This window comes from Eleutherodactylus coqui, chromosome 3, assembly GCF_035609145.1.
Source record: "Eleutherodactylus coqui strain aEleCoq1 chromosome 3, aEleCoq1.hap1, whole genome shotgun sequence".
NCBI lineage: Eukaryota > Metazoa > Chordata > Amphibia > Anura > Eleutherodactylidae > Eleutherodactylus > Eleutherodactylus coqui.
The window spans coordinates 133,615,707-133,634,343 of NC_089839.1; the positions used below are offsets into that span (position 1 = coordinate 133,615,707).

The 18,637-nt window shown below is 44.0% G+C and overlaps 1 protein-coding gene across 3 annotated transcripts in view; it reads left to right on the forward strand.

Moving 5' to 3' along the window:
- The window catches only part of ERMARD (ER membrane associated RNA degradation), a 70,445-nt gene that overhangs the window by 814 nt on the left and 50,994 nt on the right, over positions 1-18,637 (forward strand). For 2 of the 3 annotated variants that reach the window (XM_066596098.1, XM_066596099.1), the window contains exons 2-4: positions 7,033-7,201; positions 11,371-11,510; positions 16,415-16,516. In XM_066596098.1, the coding sequence (XP_066452195.1) occupies positions 7,033-7,201; positions 11,371-11,510; positions 16,415-16,516 (411 nt within the window). Of the gene's footprint in view, positions 1-7,032; positions 7,202-11,370; positions 11,511-16,414; positions 16,517-18,637 lie in introns of those variants that run through there. The other variant, XM_066596100.1, reaches the window with a different exon arrangement.

The following is an 18,637-nucleotide window of genomic DNA, read 5'->3' on the forward strand; positions in this document are numbered from 1 at the left end:
TGCCGGAGGTAACCGATAACCTGGAACGGTAATGGGGGGGCCTGTGGTGAGCAAGTCCTGGTCACACGATCACTGTTATCCAATGGATAAATAACAATGCTCGCATATAAGTTAATTAAAAAAAAGTTGACGTTTCAGCTCCCGTCATGGAGCGGATCTGTGAGGAGAGCTGAAACTACTCCCCTCCAACCTCCTGCGCTCCTAGATCACGTGATCACGGCGATTTATGTAAAATAAAAAAAAGTTTAAAAAATGTGTTTCCTCTCCCCTCAGAGAGGAAAGGGGAGGGGAAAGGAAGTTACATACCTAAGGCCTCCGGATTTATCTGCTGACCTAACCCTGGCTTTTGCGCATGCATCCGTTGGCAAAATGGTGCACGCATGCGCAAAAGCCGAGGATTGCTGGGGTAATTTAAAATTGCCCTGTTTCTAGCTACCAAACGTAGCCGAGAGCCTGGAGATTTCGTGGGTGGGGCCACGGTATACGATCCCTGGTCACATGATCGTTGTTATCCAATGGACAACGTTGGTCATGTAAAAGTTTTTTAAAAAGTTAGTTTCACCTCCCCTCATGGATCAGATCCGTGAGGGGAGGTGAAATTACTTACCTAAGGCCTCCAGTGATGTCCCCCAATGGGATCTTTATTCGCAGACCTTTTTACAGCTTCTGTGCCCTTCGGCAAAATGGTGGACACAAGCACAGAAGCTGGGGAGGGCCCGGGAAATTTAAAATCTCCTTGCTTCTGGCTACTAAAGTTCGCTGAGAGCCTGGAGCAATGACCGGTGGCCGCAGTAAGCGGTCACATGATAAAAAGGTAGCGTTCTACATTAGGCCGGTCTCACACGGCCGGATAGAAATTGTGGATTCCAAATGCGTTTGATCTGCGGTAATACGCGGATCAATCAAATGCATTGGATTACACAATTCCGCTCACATTAGCAGGTTGGAATTACGTAATCACTTGCCGAAAACAGAATTCAGCAGGTTCAGGCTTAGCCATGTGTCCAGTAGATTGGGGCTATAGTGGGTATGTTTCTGAACACAGGACAAAGAGGAGGATCCATTTTGGGGTGCAAGTCTTCATTCATATGTGTTCTGTACAAAAAAACTGTTTTTAAAATGACACAATTGCCAAAAAAATGAAAATTGTAATTTTTTCCTTCTGCTTTGCTCAGATTCATTCAAAGACTTTGAAACTGGTCAAAATACACAGTACACCACTAGATGACTTTGTTAAGGGGTCTAGTTTTCAAAATGGGGTCATTTGTAGGGGTTCTCCATCGTTTTGGCCATCAAGGGGCTCTATTTGTGAGCAATGGGGCCTAAATCGCCTTCAAGCTAAATGTCTGTTCTGAAAGCCACTGGCTGCTCCTATCAGTTTGGGCCCAGTTGTGCAAGCAGACATAAGATTAAAGGGGTTGTCTCGCGGCGAAAGCGAATTTTTTTTTTTTTTAAATGGACCCCTGCATTCTGCCCTGTGAAAAAGAAAGCATTTGTTAGTTTTTAAAAAGCACATTGCACTTACCTGCATCAGCGTTCTGCAGCTTCTTCATTTCTTCTTTTAAAGATGGCGCCGCTGGTCTTCTCCCACGGTGCACCGCGGGTCTTCTCCCATGGTGCACCGTGGAGTTTCTTCTTCTGTCTTCCGCGTTCCACTGCCGATACAGCCACCTCATTGGCTGATCGGCACCACGTGACGGAGGCGGAGCTACGATGACGACGCGGTGACCAGCTGTCCGGCACGAGCGGCCCCATTCACCAGGCAGAAGACCGCACAGCGCAAGCGCGTCTAAAAACGCCAGAAGACAGCGAAATTAGACAGAGCCATGGAGACGGGGACGCCAGCAACGGAGCAGGTAAGTGAATAACTTCTGTATGGCTCATATTTAATGCACGATGTATATTACAAAGTGCATTAATATGGCCATACAGAAGTGTATAACCCCACTTGCTTTCACGAGACAACCCCTTTAAGGCCGCAATGGGTATGTTTAACACAGGACAAACGGGGATCCATTTTGAGGTGTAAATCCTCGTTTTCATGTGTACTATAGAAAAAATGCCTTTAGGGCTTATGGACACTTGGGTTTTTCTTGCGTATTTTTTTCACGCGATATTGCTGCGTTTTTTTCATGCGATTGTCAATGGGACTTTCTAATGTTAAAAAGGCATCACACAAAAGTCGCAAAGCACAAACTTGCGATGCGTTTCTATTATTAAAAAGTCCCATTGACATGCACATGAAAAAAAACGCAAGTGTGCATAAGCCCTTAAAATGATATATTTGCAAAAATATGATTTTTTTTTTCTCCTCTAAATTGCATTAACTTCTGAAAAGAAACTGTGCGGTCAAGATAGTCATGATACTCCTCAGTAAATATTAACCCTTTCCAATCCAATGTGTATTCTGGTTTTCCTAGGGGGCTTACTCTTTTTCTGCCATTATACAACGACGCTATCTGCTGGCTAAAGCCAGTACTGCGTGAGGTGACACGTTGGATAGACTCCGACAGCAGAGAGACTGGCAATATACAGTCGGAGAACCCCGATGGACGTCTTCCAACATCGGAGCTGTAGAGCCTGAAATCATAATGTCTTAAGACGTCAGACAGTGGATTGGAAAGGGTTAAAGGGGTTGTCCCGCGCCGAAACGGGTTTTTTTTTTTTTTTCAATAGCCCCCCCGTTCGGCGTGAGACAAACCCGATGCAGGGATAAAAAAAACCAACTGGGTAGTACTTACCCGAATCCCCGCGCTCCGGTGACTTCTTACTTACCTTGTGAAGATGGCCGCCGGGATCTTCACCCTCGGTGGACCGCAGGTCTTCTGTGCGGTCCATTGCCGATTCCAGCCTCCTGATTGGCTGGAATCGGCACACGTGACGGGGCGGAGCTACGAGGAGCCGCTCTCTGGCACGAGCGGCCCCATTCAGAAGACAGGACTGCGCAAGCGCGTCTAATCGGGCGATTAGACGGCACCATGGAGACGAGGACGCCAGCAACGGAACAAGTAAGTGAATAACTTCTGTATGGCTCATAATTAATGCACAATGTACATTACAAAGTGCATTAATATGGCCATACAGAAGTGTATACCCCCACTTGCTTTCGCGGGACAACCCCTTTAAGGGTTGTAGTTTTTAAAATGGGGTCATTTGTAGGGGTATCTATCATTCTGAGACCTATGAGCCTTTGCAATCTTGGCTTGGTGTAGGAAAACAAAATGTTCCTCAAAATGTTAATGTTAAAGGGGTTGTCTCGCGGCAGCAAGTGGGGTTCAGCACTTCTGTATGGCCATATTATTGCACTTTGTAATATACATCGTGCATTAAATATGAGCCATACAGAAGTTATTCACTTACCTTCCCTGCGCTGGCGTCCCCGTCTCCATGGCTCCGTCTAACTTCAGCGTCTAATCGCCCGATTAGACGCGCTTGCGCAGAAGGGTCTTCTGCCTTTGGGTCTGTCCGGCAGTGGCGGCGTTCTGGCTCCGCCCCCTTCTACGCGTCATCGCGTAGCCCCGCCCCCTCACGTGTGCCGACTCCAGCCTCCTGATTGGAGTTTTTTTCTCCAGCCTGCTGCGGATCTTCTTTGCAACTTTGATGACAGAAATGGAGGCCTTTGTCAGGCTTCTGGTTGCAATGGGAACCCACTGATACCTTATGGTTGCACTGTGGGGGTGCTGATGGGTGTCATCTGCTGACATGCTGCAGTTGCTATTGATTGTGGCATGTAAGGGGTTAAACTTCTGGGTTCTGAGGTTTCTTGCCTCCCAGCTGTCAGTAGTCTGCCAATACATCGGCTTAAAAAGATGTATGTGCAGGTTTAAACCCGGTTAGTGACTAAATGTTGCTCATTAATCCCACCCCACCCCCCCTCCCAGTCCCTGATTCCCAGATGGGAATAACCCCTTAAGACCTTGCTCACACAGTATTCTATTTTGATTTTTAGGTGCAGATTCCGCACCTAAATGTGGACAGAATCTGCAGCAATTCAATTAGCGTCGCATGTGAAAACGGTATCTTACGCCTGTTCACGTGGCCCAGAATAAAATATGCAGCTTCATTATCCTAATGAACAAATCTTCCACAGAGATTTCTGCTGCAGACGGGACTATTGCAGATCAGAACGGTGTGAACAAGGCCCAACAGTGGCTTGAATTTGGACAAACTTCTAATGTGGCTCAGGGCCCTTTCACACAAGCGCGTTCCGTACGCTTTAGCAGCATGTGAAAAGATCGCGTCTAAATAGAACCAATGGTTTCCTGTAGAAGCGCTCACATAAAGAAATTTTAGGTGCACAAAATGCTCCCAACCATAAAAGTTAGGACATGCAAGTGCAAACTCACATGTCGGCTCTGAGGTGCGTGCAAAGATAGGACATGTCCTATCTTTGCTGCGTGCTTTCCATAGACTCCTATGGGAGCCTTGAAAACACGCACCTCGGATTGTGTGAATGGGCTACTTTAAGTAGCTTGAAGTAGCCCATTTACGTGATCATTTCAGCATTATAGCCGCGATCTTTTCTTGTGGCTATAGTGCGCGAAAACAGCGCTTGTCTGAGTGAGCCCTGAATGTCATGTTTAGGCCGGTTTCACGCGGGCAAGAAAATTGCGCATTGCGAGAGTGAGTGAAAATGCAGAATTATGAAACCAATGATTTTCAATGGTTTCCTTTGCATTTGCGATGTTGCGATGGGGTCGACGGCAACAGCTTCAGCCCCATTAAAGCAATGGCAGAACTCCACAATCCTCTGCTGCGTCTGGGGGAATCCCTTCATCCCTGCTCTTTTCATATGAAGACGACTCACATCCGTGGGGCTTTAAGATGGTGGAAAGTGCAATATCTGGCCGTGTATCACGACCTAATATCGCCCATGTGAAACTAGCCTAAAGGCTCCTTCACACTGGTGATTGCGATTTTTGCAACAAGAAAATCACAGCAAGATCACGTCTTTGTTTCTGCTTTTGAGCATCAGCGCTCCTTTTTTCTGAGAATCTTGCATTGCTGCTACCCGCGGTTTTATTGCGCAAAAGTCAATTAGAGTTTCTAATGCTAAAAACGTATTGCATGAAAATCGCAAGTATGTGCTTTTCAATGCAATAAAAAGGAGGCTTCATGGGAGATAAAAATGAGAAAAATCGTTTTTTTTTCATTATTCTGCATTTACACTCGCTCTTGCATTGCACGATTGTTTCGCACATGTGAAGGCACCATTAAGGTTATGTTCACACATAGCACAAAATGATGATTTTCCACAGTGGAAAATCCGCACCAAAACTCTGTGCAATTGATGTGGCTTTTGATGCAAATACGCAGCGGCTTTAACCTCTTCAATTGAAAGTGATATCTGCTGTGGATCCACAAAAAAAGCTAAGTCAAAATCTGCTCCAGTGCCATGGATTTTGATGCATTATTTGTCACGGTTTCTTGCAGATTTCCTGCTTCAGAAAATCAGCACCACTTTCTGTTACATGAGAACATCTAAATGTGGTTCTTGAGCTAAAAAGTGTTACCCTAGGACTATAAAAAACTTGAGAATACCTACAAAAGAATATCTACATTTGCTTCATCAACTAAATCAAGGTCTTTGCGTCAACCATGACAAGCTATGGCCGGCCCTACAAGAGCTGGGTGTATCGGCATATCTAGTCACGCTAATAAAATCACTTTATACCAATCAAGAAGCCACTGTGAGAACACAGTATGGCGACACATACTGGTTTGGGATCGCCAAAGGCATCCGACAGGGATGCATCCTCTCACCCTTCTTGTTTAACCTGTATGCGGAAGTGATCATGCGTAAAATGGGCCTAGACTAATTAGAAATCGGGGGGGGGGGAATAGGTTGCAGAAACATCAACAATCTCCATTCGGTGAATCACACAACTGCTTGCAGAAACAGAAGCCGGTATGAAGCCGCTGATATGCAAGATTAACTCTGAAAAATGAATCTATGCCAGAGATAAAACATAGGATAGCGTTAGAGGGTAACAACGATGCTAAACATGGACAAAATCTGGAAACGTAGGATATCGGTATAGCAACTAAATGCCGGGTATGGAAATGAAAGCTGATAGATGTGATGTGAGGGGAGCTGTTAAAACGAGGATTGATGCATTAGAGCTTCTGGCGAAAGCTGCTGTGTATACCCTGGACAGCAGAGTAACAAACAGAGAAGTCCTGAATCGTATAAGACCTGATATATTACTGGAGGGCAAGTTGACCGGGCTCGGGGTCACTGGAGGGCAAAATGACCGGGCTCGGGGGTCACTGGAGGGCAAGTTGACCAGGCTCGGCGTCACGAATTTTGGCCATGTAAAGCGAGCAGAGTCACTGGAAATATCTTTAATGTTTGGACAGATCAACTGCAAAAGTAGGCCTGGCCGCTAAAGAACATGATGGCTGATACTGTCAGAGCTGATACTGGCATGGATATCACACAACTGAAAGAAGCAGTGCAAACAGAGAAATGTGGAGAGAGCTTGCTTTTAGGGTCGCCGATGGTCTTGAATGAGTAACAACAGCAGTAATAGAAGTGTTTTGAGGATTAATGAGAGCAGTTCCTCTAATGGCAGTAGATTAGATGATCTCGGATTATGGGGGTTTGATGTACAATTAAAATAAATAAATTAAATCCCATCTTGATCCTATTGAAATTCTCATAAGGCCTTCGACACATTTGCTGTGTACCTGATTTACGCCTAAAAGTCTTGAGTGCAATTTGCATTGGACACCACACGTTCGTGTCCTGTGCGATACATGGACTGCCTGCACTTTGACCTGCATTTGTATGCTCTAATTCTCATCTGTGATATGGACAAGTATAGTACATGCAATGAGTTTTTTTTTTTCATGCAGTCGATATCTTCGTGGCAAAACTCAGTAGTGTATTCTGCCTTGTTGAATATTATGGGTCCATGTGCTGCCCACATGTCACCATTTTTTTTTTCCATGTCTGTTGCATGGGTAAAGAAAAGATTTAAAAAACTGTCGGGGGCCTGAGCCTGCCTCACTTCTGGTTTTGTCTTACAGATGTTGGGACCTGTTCCTCCCACCACATGCCTCTCGCCAGCGGTGCACAATATGGTGTGTGTGCTTGGATTTGAGATGCAAGACCATGTTGAGATGAGAAGTATCTTGGACCAGGAGAACAGAGTGCGCTGGAGGGCGATCTGGGAAAGAGTGTCCTATCTGTCATCAGGTCAGTTATACTGTCCCAGCTCACGTTCGGCACCTGGACAACTCTAGGTATGAATGCAGCTGGAGATTCGGTGTCTTATACCATTTTTAGATGAGCCGATTCTCGTGTGAACGAGTGAGTGACGTCACCACTAGTTTGTTTGCGATTGATCATGCAGAATGTTTAGACCGGCAGATCCATCGCTGAGAATCGCTAACTTCTCGTTCAGCGCTTCGCATTTGTATGTGACACACTGTGCGGGGAGCATTTAGAAGTAACAATATGTGAATGAGCCGCCCGTGATTTTTATGCAGGCTTAAACCGAGCGACAAACAAAAAGTGTCCGATGGCTCGTGCTTAGATGTAATGATTAGGGCGCACTTTCATTCGTTTGAGCAGCAATTGTTTCGTGTAAATGGCCGTAACTGAATGTACTTTTAGAAGGAATGGTTATCGTTCAAAAAAATCTTTCAAACGACTGAACAGCCAATTAATTGTTCACTTTTAGTTTTCATCCATCTTCTGCAGGCATAGAAATCATCGCTGGCTTGTTCAGTTTAAACAGTAATCATTCAGTTGTTCTCACTTATCCAGTGAAAGACTGAACAATTCTCATCTGACTGAGCCAATGACGTATCTGCCGGTATAAACAGGCTGCATGAGAGCGAAAAAACTAGCTGTGACGTCACTCGCTCGATCAAATGAGAATAGGATCCTCTAAGGACCCTTAGGGCCTATTCACATGGCCATCTTTTTGGGCCGCAGCGAACGACACCATAGTAGGACATCAGACTATTCAGCTGAAAGGGGTTCACACGTAAACAGACGGTCTGTGTGAGAAAAAAAAAAGTCCTTCATGTCCTGTTTTCATCCATTTTCAAAGACGAGGACATGCGACTTGCAGGGTTCATGGAGATCGGACTGCACACAGAGGGGGGTCCAATGTTTCTCAGGCGCGTATGGCCGTGTGAATCCGGCCTTAATTGGTTGATTTCCTGGCGTGGTTTAACAACTGTCTGTAGTATTTTATTTGCCCCTGACTGCAGCATTTGCCTAAGCATACACTGGCATAAAGCATCTATGGTTCAGCCACCGTGATAAATCTCTGCTGTGGCCACAACAATTATTTCTGATGTTTAACACTTGTATCCAAAATCCACTATTTTCATGTTCTGTCTTCTTGCAGCTTTGCTGCAGTGTTAAAGACTGACTACTTTTGGGGTTTTGAACAGTGGACATTTGGCAGCTGAAACCCCCACTGATTGCAGAAAAGAAGGGACTGCAGTGCTTACTTGATCGTGGTGCCCCTCAGCTATTGTCGTTGCTTGCCAGCTCTTCGGCAGCTGAAGACAAGCGCATAGACTTCTATGCACAGTTATGCCTCTTTCTTTCTATGGTAGAAAATAGAAACGCTCATCTCGTGCCTCTCTATAGGGAATGAGGGTTAGGAGAAACCATACCAAGCTGGGGCGGTTTTAAGCCATTGCTTAAAATGGCAACTAAATCCCCATTTCTGAAGGACTATTGTCCATATTGCATATTGTCACGTACTGGACAGGAGTGACAGAGGGGATGATACCTATCGATCCCGCCTCTGTTCCTGATTACTCACGGATCGACTATTCCAAGCGCACTGGCCGCTACCAACCGTCGTGGCAGAGCCTCAATCAATCACCCTAGGGAGATTGCAATCTTGGGGTCGTTAGAATACAGGCCGATTTGTATCCAGCTTTTCTGGGGTTTTGCCACATGCAGACCGAAAGCACAAATCGCTACCTGATCGTTCTAACACACTCCAAAGCTCTAGAATGCCCCCACCAGCTGTTAAGGGAAGCTGGGACCCAGACTTATGAATACAAACTTTGGAGTTATGGTTTTTTTTAAAACAGACAAGGCTGACTTATAAATTGAAGATTTATTCTAGAAAAGGACTAGCAGTGTAGAATATATATGTACTAAAGATATCCAAAAAAAAGGAGGTTGTTACACGGGAGTATAGGAAATACATATATATAGAACAGACAGTATTTTAAAATAAACAGGAGAAATTAATAGAAAGTTACCAGATTTTGGGATACACGGCCCAAAGGGTCTGTTCGGCAGAGTTCCTAGAAACAAAGGGACAGCCCATGTGCCGCAGCATATCTTTGTGGATTGACCCTGGGTCTCTCTGAGACCTTTAGTCATAACAGATTCCCAGAACACACCTTCCCCTGCCTCTTCTGAGGTCATTTGGAGAAAGGTGGGATTCTCACTGGCTCTAAAAAATCATAACTCCCCATTTTCAGGCATATGTCCGCACGAGGTTCTCTGATCGGGAAGGTATGCTGCCATATTTCTTGTCCTGATTTTATCTATGCATTGATATCAAGCATGACGCAGAAATCATAACCAGGTATGGGAATACATACTTTGAGGGGGTGACTGAGCTCTTACCGCAACCTGTATTGATGCCTTTTTTTTTCAGCGGGCCCACCTAATTCTGAAAATATAATTCATATCGGGCTGGTACCTTCACATTACAAAATATTCAAGATTTTTACTAATCTGCATTTTTTTAAGGTCCAGTGAGGCTGCCAGATGAATGAATCTAGCTCTCTGCTTGATGAATGTTTTTTTTTCTAAAACTCCATCGGCAAATGCATGGTCAATACAACCCCATATCCTCATGCTAATACCAACAAACAAATACAGGTGGGAGAAAAAAAAGGGGGGTTATTTACACCACAGCACAGCTGTGACAATGCCTCTCTACATGGAAATATCAACAGGCAGGGGAAAAAGCTGCTAAACCTGTCGCTTCTATAGTGACATTCCAACTATTTAAGGATTATACAGTCGATTAAAAAATTGGTTGCTGGATATAGGCCTAGGTCAAGACACACAAAACAAAATGGCTGACAGCCTAACAGTCTCTATATTACACATATTGTCCCATGGTAGGGAAATTAAAACTTTAACCCCTTAGGCCTCCCTCACACAGGCGTCTTTGTACAGCAGTTAGCGCTGCCTTTTCAGTACTGCGCTAAACGCTGTACAAGACTCCCATTCATTTCAATAGGGCTGTTCACAGAAGTGTCAAAACGCACCATCTTCAACACTGCGCTTTGACAGCGATGCATGTTCTATCCTTGGCTGTTTTTAGCTCTACGTTGCCTATTGAGATGAACGGGTAGCGGTTTCAGCGCTGCTGAAAACGTGGCACAACCTGGTACCATGTTTTTGGCAATGCTAAATGCAAGCGCTAGCTGCACTACTAAAAAAACAAAATCAATACTCGCCTAGCTAGCGCCGCCAGGGTCCTCGCTGCTGTTGTCCGGAGTTTCATGCAGGCTGCCGGCCACATCTATTGCTGCGATTGGCTGAGTGTCAGCTGGCTCCACCAATCAGAGCTGGAGCTCGATGCATCAATTACAGCCACTTAATGAATAGACTTTTTTGGACTCAGCAATACCAAATATGCATTTTTTATTTTTACTTTATTTTATTAGAAATATGGGAAAAGGAGGGTGGTTCAACTTCTATTACCTTTTTTATTTTGTAATTAATAAAACTTTTTAAAACTGATATTTTTATTTATTCATTTAATTTTTTTAGTCCCTATAGGCGACAAGAACTTGTGATGGTTTAATTGCTCCTGCATTATGATGTAATATCATAGTATTACATTACACCATGATTTAAAAGGCAATCTGTCAAGCCATACCACATGCATGACTTGATAGGCAATCTGCAATGGCAGCCCAGGGGGGCTTTCAAAAGGCACCCGGATGCTATGGCAACCAAATAGCAATCTCATCACGCGGGGCCGTTCAGGACTCCCGAACTCCAGGGCATATAAAGGGTTAACAGCTGCGACCAGCAGTAGTGCTGATCACAGCTGTTGCAGATGGGTGTTGGCTGTAAGAAACAGTTGACACCCGCATTGTATGGAGCGGAATCGAGTATTGAGTTATATTGAGAAAAAAATTCTACATATGAAGCTCTATTCACACACTGTGTGAAAAGCTTTTCAGATTTGCATCATCCTCTTATTTGTTGTTGATGTTAATTGTATTTGACTTGTCCCAGACTTCACCCATTGCTACGCAAAGGAATTTCACCCCTATAAAATTAACCCTGAAATATCTATATGCTCATGACCTACGGGTGAGTCTGGACGCTGAAGACTAATCGTACTTTGTTGTTAGGTGTGGGACTGGACTATGCTGAGAGTGTCCGACAGCTGGGACCCCTGTGTGATGCTGCTCATGGGCATTTCATGTCGTTGTCTAATGAGAATTACGAGGAGACATTTCATGATTGGTTTCAGTGGACTAACAACTGTGAGGTATGATTTCAGGGATTTTAGTAATTTACAACACATGGTTAGATGTGCATTACCTGAACAATAGAATAATGGCACACAATAAATGCCTTAAAACATTGCTGGTTTTGTTCATTTTGTCTTCCAAAAGAGGCAATAAAACGTGATCAAATAGTTGTATGTGCTAAAAAAAAAATGGCATCAAAGAGACAGTCAGCTCATTCCGAAATAAACAAGTTCTTACACTGCTCCATCAATGTAAGAAAAAAGTCATGGCTCTCTGTATGGCGATGCAATTTTTTTTCTAATGTGCTTTTATTATGCAAAAGTGGTAAAACATGAAAGATTATATGAATTTGGTTTTCCTTTTTTAAAAATTTTTTTTTTATTTGGTTAATCCAAACTCCAAAGAAGTGATTTAAGAAGTCATCTGTACCAAAAATGGTAGTGTTACGTTCGTGTGGACAAACAAACACCGGACCTACATGAACGTGACCCAGGACACAAACGGGAACCGACTGACGACACACACTCGCCATGCATACCTGTACACATAACAGATGTTATAGCTATAAAAGTACACAGTATTGTTTCATATATTGGCCAAAATACTTAGGCCTGCAAGCCGCGATCAAGGCTCCTCGTCTTGCAGGTCCCTACACTAGCAAGACAACTGACCCCAAGCTGCAAGGAGAATGGCAGGACCCTACCTAATAAGCAAGGCCTTGCTAAAGGCGGCCCTGCACTAGGAACCTCGGTCATGACTATCCTTCAAGTGTTAATACACGGAACCAGAACAGACCAGCACACAAAACACAAATCACACTGCAAAACACTAGGGTTAGCATGCCAGACATAGAACCACATAGAACAGGACAGTTTGCTCCTCATGTCTAGCCACCTGCACATGCCACAGTTCACAGCATATACACAAAACAGGGCTATCCACCCCTAATGTCTGGCCTCTGTACAAACACTGGACTAACCCCTGTTCACACTATCCACAGAACAGGACTGTTCACTCCTCATGTCTAGCCACCTGCACAGACATACAGAACCAACAAACCCTAGAGTGAAGGGAAACCAGCATCCTCTTGCAGAGGGAGGATATTTAACTGCAACCAGACCGGTAGTGATTGGCTAGCAGGAGACCACCACACCCAGCCAGCTCAATCATTCCACATCTGTGGGGCTGTGCTGCTAGAAACCTATGTGGTACGACAGATCACAGATTCCAAAGCTGAAGCACCTCTTTCCTCCCTGTCTCCCTTCCACATACAGGACCTCTGGCAGCATCCTGTCATGTTTAATCTAGCTGAACTGATGAAGGAGCGTAACCCTCAAAATGCATGTTCACTTGCTGGTTCTTTATGTTGTTAAATAAAAAATAAGTGCTTTCACTACCGGTATCACATCTTGGACATTTAGTTTTCAACTAGCTGAGAGTGTTGTGCCTTCACCACCAGTATTTTACCACATTCTCTTTCACTATTGTCTCCATGGAACCACAAGAGTTTCTGTCATCCATCCACCTCAAGGAAACCTGCCTTCATGTTAGGGGTGTGCCTAAAGGCTCAGGGGCCCAGGTGCAAAAGTACAGTTCGGGCCCATCACCCCCCAGGATATATATATATATATATATATATATATATATATATATATACACACACACACAAATAGCCAGGGTCTGGACCACTTCTCCATGTAAGCAGAGCAGAAGGACAAGTAGATGCAGCCGCTGTACAGCAGAAGGCTGGGGCAGCACGATAATGACATCATCACTGTGCTCCACTTCCTGTTGGGACATGTGGCTGCCTCCCTCCCCATCTGCACTGTGTCGGCTTCCTCTCCGGCTGGTCACAATGTCAGCGGCGTGATCACTGTGATGCTGCCGACAGTGCAACCAGCCGGTAATGCACTGAATATTCATATGTATATGGAGGAAGGCGGCCTCTGGGCCCCCTCATCGCAGGGGTCAGGTCGCCATTGCGACCCCTGGGGTCGCAGACGGTACACCTATGCTTCATGTACCCATCTGCGCAGTGCATCAGCGATTTTCTGCTTTGCCATCCGGGCGATTCACTACTAATTCCATTCAGGTTGGCCACTGCACCCTGAGTTTTCGTGAAGGTTCTGGTGTCAGTGATGGCCATCCTCCATTCCAAGGGCATAGTGGTCATTTCCTATCTCGACGACATCATGGTAAAAAGCCCGATCCTGTAAGCCATCCTGGAAAGTCTTCATATCACTCTAGAGATGCTCTCCAGGTTCAGGTGGATCATCAACCATCCCAAGTCTTCTCTCACACAGTCACAACAGCTGGATTTTCTGGGTCTATTCTTCGACACTGTTCAAGCCTGTGTACTATTGTCAAAGCCAAAACTACTTCAGAAACATATACACTCTCTGCTAATCCTTAATCCTTTGACTATTCTTCACAACATGAGGGTGCTGTGGCTGATTTCTTTGAGGCAATTCCTTTCGACCAATTTTCACTTGTCTGTGACTTCCCTTGATCGGAAGATCCGTCTACCTCCGCACATTCAGCGTTTCCTGTTTATGGTGGCTGGAGTTCCATCTGTGATGTTCCAGGGATGTTCCTTTCTGACTCTTAAATAGGAAGTACTCACCACGGATGCCAGGCTTTCCGACTGGGGGGTGGGGGGACTGTGAAGAATCTCTTGGTGCAAGGAACTTGGACCAGAAGGGAGACCAAGCTATGACCAAGAAATGTAATGTCTTTGAAAAAAATAATAATAAAAGTAGTACAGCAAAAAAAAAAAAACTATATAAGTTTGGTATCATCGTAATCATACTGACCCATAGAATAAAGTTATCATGTAATGTTTGTTGCAGTTTGTGCGCCATAGAAGCAAGACTCACCAAAAGATGATGGAAGTTTGTTGTTTTTTTTTTTTTTTTTTCATTATACTCCATTTTAAAAAAAAAGTCTTTCAGTACATTATATGGTACATTAAAAAGTACGATTGAAAAATACAACTTGTCCTGCAAAAAACAAGCCCTCATACAGCTACGTTGATGGATAAATAAAGGAGTTAAGATTTTTTTTTTTTTTTTTTAAAAGGGGGGAGGAAAAAACGAAAATGGAAAAAAAAAGGTCTATATCATTAAGGGGTTAATTTCCATCAAACCCGTAAAAGAATTAAACTTCCTTAATGGCATTTTGAATACTTTTAGGAGAACAGTTTTTAAAGTGTGGTGATTTATGGAGGAATTTATAGTGTGTAGACCCCTTAAAACTGAATTGATCCCTTTAAAAAAATTGATTTTGGAAGTGCTCTTCAAACTTTAAAAGACTGCTACTTAAACTCATGAAGTTCTGAGAAAAATAAATGGTTGTTCACAAAATCATGCCAACATAAGGAAGACGCATGGTGAATGCTATTAATAGAGATGAGCGAACGTACTCGGTAAAGCACTACTCGTCCGAGTAATGTGCTTTATCCGAGTACCTCCCCGCTCGTCCTGAAAGATTCGGGGAGTGCCGCGGAGCGGGGAGCTGCAGGGGAGAGCGGGGAGGAACGGAGGGGAGATCTCTCTCTCCTTCTCTCCCGCCCGCTCTCCCCTGCTCCCCGCCGCAACTCACCTGTCAGCAGCGGCGCTCCCCGAATCTTTCAGGACGAGCGGGGAGGTACTCGGATAAAGCACATTACTCGGACGAGTAGTGCTTTACCGAGTACGTTCGCTCATCTCTAGCTATTAACCATTCTGTGGTATGTGTATCTATCTCACAAGCAAAACTGAAATTTTCAAATTTTGAAGATTGTTAATTTTTCAAAAATTTTCTTCTTTTTTTTGCAATAATTAAGCGCAAGACACATTGACCAAAATTTTAAGGTAAATCAAGCTTCAGTTCCGTCACCGAAACCCCATGAACTGAGTGTTGCTGTTCCACATCAGCGACCTCAATCTCCAGCAATCTTAGCTGGTTGGAAAGAGCTTATATGGGATCCATGACTAAACCCTACCAAAATCCCACGGGAAGAAACTGTATTTAAGAAACGGTATGGCTATTCAATCTGTCAGGTCTGGAATAAGTGCATGGGAACTGTTAACACCACAGATCCTAGACAACAAGCGGTTAACGGAAAAGAGAAAATAAACTGAACTATTCCTATGGGACTCTTAGATGTGCACGTCCCTACCCAAGTAGTAAATGAACTGTCCTGACAAGAACACAATCACATCAGAACCTGGGGTACTCTCTATCCCTGAAACTTGTAAATAAAAAAAAAAATAACAAACCAAGAGAAAACACTCCACAAATAAACAAAAACCCAGAACTTATCTTAACGAGGTAGTCAGGAACTCTGACTCCAAACTCTGGAGGAACCACTGCACCCAGCAATACTTTCCTTTGCTTCTAGTAGCAGACTGGAACCACAGCCCCCAGAGTCAGGGAGACCAATACATAGAAAAACCAAAACACCAGCAAAGTGACTCACACTGACACAACAATCTGTTTTTCAAGGACACGTTACAGTTTTCTCAAACAACAAAATATTCCTATTCTCAAAAAAGTAACTAATTCAGAATGCAGTTGTTTGAAGCACATTATTTATCATACAGAATCCAACCAATTTACAAAATACAAAGCATTGATAAAATTAAGAAGCAATTGTAGTTTAAAAAGCACATATATTCAAACATATGCAGCTTATAGTCCAAAATATATGATAATGTAATTTATGGCATCTTACAGATACCACAAAAAAATCCCATGTGTCACCCCTGCGCCCATTGAGGGTTGCTCCAAACTGGGTACTTCAAGAAAGCATTTTAGCTTATTGGCCAAACAAGCCCACACATTCGTGGCCCCTAAGTGAGGTGCCTACAAGCTTAAGCCTTAAAATAAAGTTTGACCACCTACGTTTGTAATTAGTTATGTTTTTATACATCTTTTTTAGTTGTTTCTAAATGCGCTGACTTCGCTGAAGAGCCAAGATGGGACCAAGATCTCACTACATCTGATGAAGATGACCTCCTGTCTGGAGCGCTCTCTAGGTGATGTGAGTGTCCTGTGGCTATTTATTTTAGTTAATTATTTTGTTTAGATCAAAAAACACCATTGTCTGGTACCCTTATGCTTCTGTGTGACACGGGGAAACAGTTTATCATAAACCACCAATTGAAGAAGCCACTGCATCCCTAATCAGGACAAAATGACGTCACAAAATTGGTCTTATATACTAACTAAATTTCAACACAGAATAGGTTTTTAATGTCTCCCAGTGAAGTTCAGTGATCATAAAGAAGTGGCTAACTGTGTGTTGTTTATTAATTATGTAAGCCATTGATATGCTGTGTTTGTGTAATTACCAAATGTTCTTTTTTTATTATAACTAGATTGACCCGATGTTCGCTGCGCAAACATGAAATGTTTCAAAAGTGGTAGTTTCAAAACTTCTAAGGCCTTATGCACACGGCCGTGACGGGCTCCGCAAGCGGAATACTGCAGCGGAGTCCGTCACAACAACCCCCCAAAGACCCCATACTTACCTCCGGATCCGCTGCGAGAAGCCTCGCATGCGCGGTACAGCGCATGCGTGCCGGCGGTGTCACATGAACCACCGGCAGCGTCATATGATGCGGTGGGCGGGTCGCATATTCACGCAATACTTCTGCTGTGCTACAGCGGAAGTATAGCGTGACGGGCGGCTTCCATTGACTACAATGGAAGCCAACCGCATGTATACCCGCGGCAAATAGGACATGCCGCGAGTAATTTCACATGGTGGAATTCCGTAGCGTGTACATTGAGCTATAAGGTTCAATAGAACCTAAAAGCTGTGGTGAAGCATGGCGGAAATCTGGCCGTGGGCATAGGCCTAAATCTGCTTGGCTAGGTGATTATTTAGAGTGTCACTTTGTATTTGGGACATATATCTAATATGAAAAAACCTACAGGTCTCTCTGTTTGTCTGTCTCGGTCTCTCTGTCTCTCTCTCTCTGTTTGTTTGTTACTGTCTATCTCTCTGTCTGTCTCTTTAATTCTCTCTTTGTCTGTCTGTCCCTCTTAGTCTCTCGCTCTCTCTGTCTTTCTATTGCTTTGTCTGTCACTCTTGTTTTGTCTGTTTTATCTTTGTCACTCTGTCTATTACTCTCTCTCTGTTTCTATCTCTCTATTGCTGTCTCTCTGTCGTTCTCTCTGTTTCTATTGCTCTTTCTCTCACTGTCTCTCTATCGCTCTCTGTGTCTGTCTCTATCATTGTCTCTCTTTATCGCTCTCTCTGTTGCTTTTTCTCTCACTGTTCCTCTATCGCGCGCTCTCTCTCTCTCTGTCTCTCTCTCGTTCTTTCACTCACTGTCTCTCTCTATCTCTCTCTCACTCTGTCTATCTATTGCTCTTGGTTGGGAAGTGTATACTGTGTTGCTTAGCAACGCTTCACTCATTCCAGCGCATGCCTGAAGCACAGCAGCACCGCCCATAGACTTAACATTTTATTAAACTGAATGTATTAAACTCACATTTGATGATTTTATGGCACCGGTGAGCATGTGTGTCATCGAATGACACCAACATCATACACCAAAGTTAAAGCAAAGGGGTCAAAGTGTGGTGCAAGAAAAAGCATGTAGGCTTATTACATGCTGTTTTAAGGAATGTTTACACAGTGATTTAAATTCTGCAGCATTTCAGCATGCAAAAAGGAGTCAAAATCCACAGCTGATTTCAGGACATATGCCACTCCCCTCACTTCCAAAGTCTTTGCACTGTCAGTGCTCCCCAGTACTTGATACCTGGTAGCCTGTGTTGAGTACCGTGCCCCTAGTCAAGTGATGCTACTTCCATATCACCTGACCAGCATCACTGCGCTTACTACAGAACACTGGGTTCTAGGGAGCGCTGACAGTATGAAAACGTCAGAGATGAGGGGAGTGGCGTATGTCCTGAAATCAGCTGCAGATATGCATCTGATCTCGGGTCAAAATCCGCACCAGTGGTGTGGATTTTGACTCTATTTTGGATGCAGAAATGCTGCAGAATTTGTCACAGAATTTTCTGCTGTGGACATTGTGTAGCGTTTCCGTTACTTGTAAACATACCATTGCGGGTGCCTTCACACTTGCGATCACAATATCGCAGCATTTTTTAAAACACAAATGTCAATAGGACTTTCTAATGTTAA